The sequence below is a fragment of the Episyrphus balteatus genome, chromosome 3 (assembly GCF_945859705.1).
Source record: "Episyrphus balteatus chromosome 3, idEpiBalt1.1, whole genome shotgun sequence".
Taxonomy (NCBI): domain Eukaryota; kingdom Metazoa; phylum Arthropoda; class Insecta; order Diptera; family Syrphidae; genus Episyrphus; species Episyrphus balteatus.
The window spans coordinates 63,751,336-63,759,139 of record NC_079136.1 but is presented as its reverse complement, the minus strand read 5'-3'; the positions used below and the strand labels follow the sequence as shown (position 1 = coordinate 63,759,139).

At 26.9% G+C, this 7,804-nt stretch overlaps 1 protein-coding gene across 1 annotated transcript in view; it reads right to left on the bottom strand.

Moving 5' to 3' along the window:
• Positions 1-2,466: 2,466 nt before the first annotated feature.
• LOC129915391 (uncharacterized) overlaps positions 2,467-7,804 on the bottom strand; it is a 463,244-nt gene continuing 457,906 nt past the window's right edge. The window contains exon 8 of the mRNA XM_055994903.1: positions 2,467-2,904. Coding sequence (XP_055850878.1) covers positions 2,801-2,904 — 104 coding nt within the window. The 3' untranslated portion in view covers positions 2,467-2,800. The remainder of the gene's footprint in view (positions 2,905-7,804) is intronic.

The window sequence follows — 7,804 nt, the reverse complement described above, 5'->3', positions numbered from 1 at the left end:
AAAATACTTAAAAAGGATATTGGCAAATTTTTCGCTTCTACACAGTTCAAATGACTATTTGATTTAGCGGGATTTAGAATCGACTGCAGTTACATATAGTTGATACAAAGTATTGTGATTTCTAAAAAAAAAAATTTGTTTGATCTGAGCTAACCCCCCCCCCCGAAATGAAATCCTAGCTACGGCTATGCCACCGAGTACCTACGTTTTGAAAAGCTGAACATAGTAAAACTATCTAGGTATTTTGTTTTTACAGTTTACCTCCAAAATCTATATTTAATCCTTTATATGTATGTATGTATTACCATGTGCCATTTCTGTAACAAACCAAAAAAGATCCATCAAAAAATCTTATTAAACTTGTCTTTAAGACTATTTCTTTTGTCTTTTTAAATACTATTTTATCGAAATGCTACAAAATATTTCACAGTAATTGCGTTAAAAGTGTTTTATTGAAAGATCATTTTGAAAGTTTGGTTTTCTTAAAAATATGTACAAAAATAAGAAATTCAGAAAATTTACTTTTTCTCTCTTAACGTACAAGATTTTCTTTTTGGACTTTTGGAAGGTGTGTAAAAGTAAATACATATTGTCTGTTGTTTGAATTTTATCATTTTGGTACTTGAAAACAGAATTTTACACAATTTATTTTCATTTCTAAATGGCAAAATAAATGACTAAAAAAAAATATTGATTTAAAAAAAATACATGTTTAATAAAATTATTAAAGGAAGGGCTTACATGATATTAGATTTAAAATATACGTTCTTGACATATAAAGGGTTATGGACGAAAAAAATCTTTGCAAAAATTCTATAGCTTAAAACTGGATTAAGGGTCTAAAAAAATATTTTCTGTCCATACCTAATCCAGATTTTGTGGGTAGATTGTAAAAACAAAGTATGGAGTTTTACTATATTCAATGAGGCTTTCAAAACGAGAAAAAAAAATGTTTAATTGTTAAAATGTAAAAGTATGTATTTTCTCAAAAATAAACAAAGAAGCCAAAAAAGTAAATTTTTTTTTAATGTAACATAAAAATTATTTCAAATATCTACCGTAGTGATTTTTGGTGATTTTTTTTATTTCAAATATAGAATTTTACAGTTTTATAGTGACGTTCATATCTCGAGCTGTTTTTATATTTTTGTTGGTAAATGTGATTTTCGGATATTAATAATATCTAGCGATTTTAATATCTATCTTGTTCCTATCTCTTTTTTTAGCTTTTTTTCTAAATTAACCTCTCTTCAACTCAAATTTAAAATTTCTAAAAATCATGAATATTCAAAATTTTAAGTTAAATTTCTGACATCATATATTTTCTACACATCGAAAACTTGTCATGTAAGGGTTGCTTAGTCGAAAAAAACACAAACACAACCTAATGAATTTTTCTAGTGTATAACTTCTAGTTAAGTCCCATTTAAGCTGTTATCAAATTTACCAGACTTTCTCGCTAAGATTTCAAAAAAGTATAACAACTTCCATTTATTTAAAACTGAAATGTGTATTTTTATTATTTAAAATGTATTTACACCGTTTATATTGAGGCCTTAAAAATTATTTCCAATAATTTTTGTTTGTTTTTGTTCATCTTTTACATTCAGGAAAATATATATTGTATTTTAGTATTAAATTTTTTTTAAATATTTTTTCGTTTTTGTTTTTGTATTTTAATTAAAACATTTTTTTTTTTTGTGTTTTTGTTTTTTATAATTATTCTATTTTATTAAATTTCTTTAAGTGTAATTTTAGTTGAAGTATGCGTTTTTATTTTAAATAATTTTTGCATAAATAATTATTTTTTACATTTTTCTTTTTTGTTTAAATTTGAATTAAGCTGCATAATTAGTGGTTTTGGAAAATTTGTTTACGTGTCAATTTATGTGTGTTTTGTTTTTGTATTTACAAATTTCTTAAATTATTTTTGGTTTTCCTTTCTTAATTGATTTAAGTTTTTGCTTACACCATTTGATTTTAGTTTCTTTTTTAAAAAACAATTTATTGTTATATTTATTTATATTATTATATTATATATACATGTGATTTTTGATTGTTAGTGTTAAATTTAATTAAGAAATATTGGTGACAAAATGTTACTCAAATCTAATTAATTTATAGAATAAAGTTTAAAAAGTAAATTTAACAAAATAAAATCTTAATAAAATCTTTTAATTCCGATTTATTTAGTCGGACGGATTTTCATCTTTTTTTTTTTTGTTGCAATAATTAATTGATGCCTTGCGATTTTTAATTTTAATTAAATATTATGATTTTGTTTTTATTTGAGTGATGATAGCAATTTTGGGAGCAATTTTTCGTGCTTAAATATAAATAAAAAATACATATTTTTTTTATAATTACATAAAAAAAAGCATTTATGTGTATTTAATTTTCTTGTTCATCAAAATTAACAAACCCAAAAAAAAAAAACTATAAAACATTAACAAGTTTGTCTTCTGGTAAAATACCTATATATATTTATATTTATTGTTTATTTTAAATAATTATTTTTGTTTTGATTTGGTTTTATTTTATTTTTAATTTTAATTTTTAAACAGTAAGAAATGTTCTTAAGTTAAAAAATATTAACTATATGTATTGACATTTTTTTCTGTTTGTGTAGGTATTTCATCTTTCACAATTTGCTTGCTTTGTAATTTTAATTTATTCTAAAAATTAATATATTTTTTGTTTTTTTTCTTTTGTGGTTGTAAATTCTATTTTCTAGGTAATAATGATAATTTATTTAAAAACCGTATCTATAATTGCATAAATAATTTTTAATATAATCAAACTATCTGCTAACGCAATCCATTGCCATCCAGGTAAGGTAGAACATAAAAATGAATCCTAGCGACGAGGCTGTTGGTATTCGATTTGCCGCATTCGGTGATGTGACTGGAAATAAAAGAAAAAGATTGATATTTAGAACTAATTACAGTAAAATTGATTTTATGTTTTTTTTTTTTTTTTATTTTTCGTTTTTGTTTGAAAACTTTACTTTAAGATAATGTAGAAAAAAAATCAGCTCATATTGTCATATTGCAGAAAAATACCTACTGTGAGAACGGAAATAACTAATAAAAATTTTTTTTTTATCGATTTTTCAGTAAATATCAGTACTGAGGTATTTTATAAATTTTTAACGTATGTATTTTATGTTCAAATCATACAAAGTTATTCTTAACATTACAATAATTATAGTGTCGTCAATTTTAACAGACTTTTGTTCTTTCACATATTAAAATAAAATCCCCAACTGGGTCGCAAGATTTTGATTTTAGGGTTTAAGTTGCTAAAATTTAGATATTTATTTGTTTAAAAACTTAAAAAATTTATTTGAAAAAAAAAAACTTAAAAAAAAAAAAAACACTTCTAAAATCAAATTGAACTCCAATACAAGTATGCAATTTCATTTCTTTTATTAAGAGGTATTTTTAGAAAAAATATTTCAAAATCCTTAGAGCGGTTTTTTTAAAAAACTATTTTTTTTTTTAAATCATTTTTTGAAAAAAAAAAAATTGGATGACATTTTAAATAAATTACAAATCAACATCTAAAACCAAAATTTCAAAAAGAATACAAATGGTTTTTGAAAATTTGAATTTTCGAAAAAAATTTTTAAATTTTTTTTGAATCCAAAAACTAATATTTTAAAAATATCATTTCTGGCTTATATTTATAAAAATTAAGTAATTACGTTCTTACAAAAAATATCGTTGAAATCGAATAAGTAGTTTCGGAGAAAACCGGATTTAAGAAAAAAAAAAAAAAAAAACTGTTCTATGGCAGTTACCGTTAATAATGATTTTCAAAAAAAAAAAAATCATTAAAAGATAGACCTTGTGTTAAAACTTACAACAAAATCGTTGGAGGCTTTTTTGAGAAATTACAATTTAACTAAAATCGGTTATGACAAGTACCGGTTATTTTTGGCCCTAAAATTATTTTCAAAAATCAATTTAGATAGTCGCCAAATAACGCTACATACCTACCATCAAGTTTGACATTAATCTGTCTATCCGTTTAGGGTGTAGCTTCGTGTACAGACAGACAGACTGACAGTGGATCTAGCAATTCTTTCTGTCTGTTTATACCTCGAGCTAAATTTAAACTAGTTATGCGATCTTATTCAAACTTCGTAATTAAAAGTTTTGGGTGATTCCCTAGAGGAGAAATTTAAATTTTTTATGACTAACACTAACGGTAACTTCCACATAATGAAAATAGAAAAGTAAATTTTTGTGTGTAATGTAATAATAAGATTCAACTTTAGAAATAAAAAAAAAATGTTTGCACCGTTATTAACGGTACCTGTCATAAAACCATTTATTTGGTCTCTGAGTATCTTGTATATGACTAACCCGACGAAATTTTTTATGCAAAAGCGTTTAAGTAAACGTCGTATGTATTTAAACTTTGGAAAAATTTCAGAAAACACAAATTTTTGGATTTTTAAGAAATACATATGTAGGTATTTCAAATTTTTTTTTGAAAAATAAATTTTTGAAAAAATATTTCGAAATTTCGTGTTGTAAGTTTTTATATACCTACAGTAAATAATTTTTTTTAAAAACCGTTAGAACGGTTTTCAATTTTTTTTTTCCAAAAATTTCTTTTCATGCAAGAAATATGATAGCATACTTCGTTTTGTGTTTTTACAAACGTTGTTTCATCAATATATAAAAAACAGATTTTATGTATCTTTTACATTATATAAAAAATGCTTTTATAAAATCAAACTATAATTTTCCCTGCTGATTTTTTTTTTTCATAAAAAGCTTTAAAATAAGAACTACTTTTACCATAAGAGCAAGAACTTGCTTCCCAGTCGTGCATTTTATAACATTCTGGTTTTTTTTTTTTTTAATACAACTGCTAGCTAAAACATTTCTTGAAACTTTTTGAAAATCAAGGTAGGTAGGTAGGCCATATAATTTCAAATGACTGTTCAATTTGGCAAGCAAATTAAAGGGATTGGGGACAAAATCCCGAAAACCGAAATCCCGAAAACCCAAAATCCCGAAAACCCCAAATCCCGAAACCCCAAAATCCCGAAAACCCAAAATCCCGAAAACCCAGAATCCCGAAAACCCAAAATCCCGAAAACCCAAAATCCCGAAAACCCAGAATCCCGAAAACCCAGAATCCCGAAAACCCAAAATCCCGAATGGGATCCCGAAATCCCGAAAAATTATATAAAATGAAAAATTTGCGCAAATTTTTCATTTTATATAATTTTTCGGGATTTCGGTTTCCAAAACAATACTAAGTGTGAAATTAAGGTGTTATTACGTAAAAAACAATATAAATTTATGATTCCGTTAATATCTCTTTTTACAGGATTTCAAGTTCTTAGGTATTGTGATTTCAGCAGTGTTTTGTAATGATTGAGTTAAGTTGGAAAATCGTTGAACTAAAATCAAAAGAATTATGAGTTTTAATATTTAACTTATAATAATTGTTTTTAATTGGTTTTAATTTTATGTTTAAGTTAAAATTTCAGTGAAACACAGTTTTGAAGAGTTTTTTATTTTTTCTGTTTTTTTTCGGGATTTTGGCCTTTCTGGATTTTGGGTTTTCGGGATTTTGGTTTTTCGGGATTCTGGGTTTTCGGGATTTTGGGTTTTCGGGATTCTGGGTTTTCGGGATTTTGGGTTTTCGGGATCTTGGGTTTTCGGGATTTTGGGTTTTCGGGATTTGGGGTTTTCGGGATTCAGGGTTTTCTGGATTTTGGTCTTTCTGGATTTTGGATTTCGGGATTCTGTCCGTCTCCCAAATTAAAGACTTTGAGTTTCCCAGAAAAAGTTAGCAATGGATGTGTTTTTTTTTATTGGGAAGTAAAAATATCTTATCTTCTTGTGATTAAAAACCATTAGCTTTATCTGGATTGTCAAACTTTATTGCATCGGATTAACCATCATAAGAAACCTTTAAGTGTCATAACCTTAGGATTTGCCAAAATTTTCATTTAAGTTTTACCAGCCATCAACTTCCTCCTTAATTTTAGTTGTTCTAAATTCAAATATTTGTTGTGAAAATTTTGCTGGATTCCACCAGGACTTTCCATTTCCACTCCTAGTCCTTTAAAAAATCAATCCATTCTTTAACCCCATCAATTTTGAACATACAATTTACGTTATATAGGTACGATATTTTTCTAAACCGTTCAAGTATTCTTATTGACTGCAAGCATCTATCTTAAAAAAATACTTATTGGACATTTAATTCGATTAACTATTAAAAAAAAAAAAAACAATCAGAAGTGGGATAAACCTATAACCACTTTATCACTGGAGAAATAAAACAAAAAAAAAAGAACAAGAATTAAAGCAATAAAAATTAAAGCGATAACCCCAAAAAATATAAAAGAAAATAAACTTTCATCCTTAATTAAATGTCAACAAGAAGATTTACATGACTTTTTTTTGTGGTCGGTAAGTATAGGCATTATATTTTTTTGCTCTCTAAAGTCTAAATATTATCTTATAATCTACCCCTTCTTTTGAAATAATGGAACTGTAAAAGTGGAAAAAAAATGATTATCTTTATTAAAGACATTTTTTTCTTCATTTAAAATGTTTATACCTACCTCCGAAAAAAAACCTTTTTTTTTATTGCCATTTACCACTTCAAAAGCGTTTAGCTACTTTTTTTTTTCAATTTCCTAACGAAATGATATTCTTATTAGGCTTAGATAATATAAAAAAAAAAAACACACACACAATCATCCTCAAAACCACAAGAAAAAGAACGAAAAAAAAGTCATACTCAATCCAATTCCCTAACGACACTAGGTGTCAAGCTTATAGTATTCCCTAAACGTTCACAAGTAACTTCCACTTTATACCCAAGATACGATTGTCCTTCAAATCCTTCTTAAGGATATTACTGTTATCTTTTTACTTTTCCTCTGATGCCACACCAGTCCCAATACCACTACCGTTGTGGCAGTGGCTTGCACCACTGTCTAAAAGGAGACATAAATATATTAATGCCAAATAAGAAAAATGCCGCAGCACATGCAGAAGAGGAAAACCAAAACCCTAAACCTGAAGAAAAAAAAACCCTTTTTGAAAGTTTTTTTTTTTTTTTTTGCAAAAATCTTTCGTCACTAGCTTCACTTACGTGAGCAAAATTCTTAAAAAAAAATAAAATCTGTGTCCTGAAAATTCGCTGCTGCCCATCTAACTCAATATAGCTATGGCAATGAAAATAAATTGTAATCGTTTTCCGTTTATAGCACCTCATTTGCGTATACACATACACACACATATATCGAATATCCTTACACTATTACCAAGTGTTGTACACCTCAGCTACCCTAAAAAACACAGGGTCCTTGTTTGTTGCTTGCTCCAAAAAATAAGCTGATTGCTCCGATCGTTTTGCAAGAATTTATTTTATTGCTTTCTATTCGATGGGATATTGTGGGACAACAGCCAGGAACAAAACAAAAAAACAAAAATAAAAAGGAAAGGAAAATTCTGCGTTGTACCTTCGAACAACCAACCAATGCTGAATTGTTTCCATATCGACAAGAACAGAGCCAGACGATATGAACTTACACACAAAAGAACCCCCCAACATGGGAACCCCAAGAGGAACAAACAAAAAAAAGTGTCATCCTAAAAATTGGATCCTTACGTTCGATTTTGTCGTGTCGTTCGAATCGTTGTCGCTGGGGCTGGGAAGGTAAAATCGGGTATACTACATAGGTGGTAATGGCTCGTTCGACAGTTTGGTTTGCTTGATTTTATTGGAAGAGATGAAAAAAAAAATCAGGATTAAGGTGTTT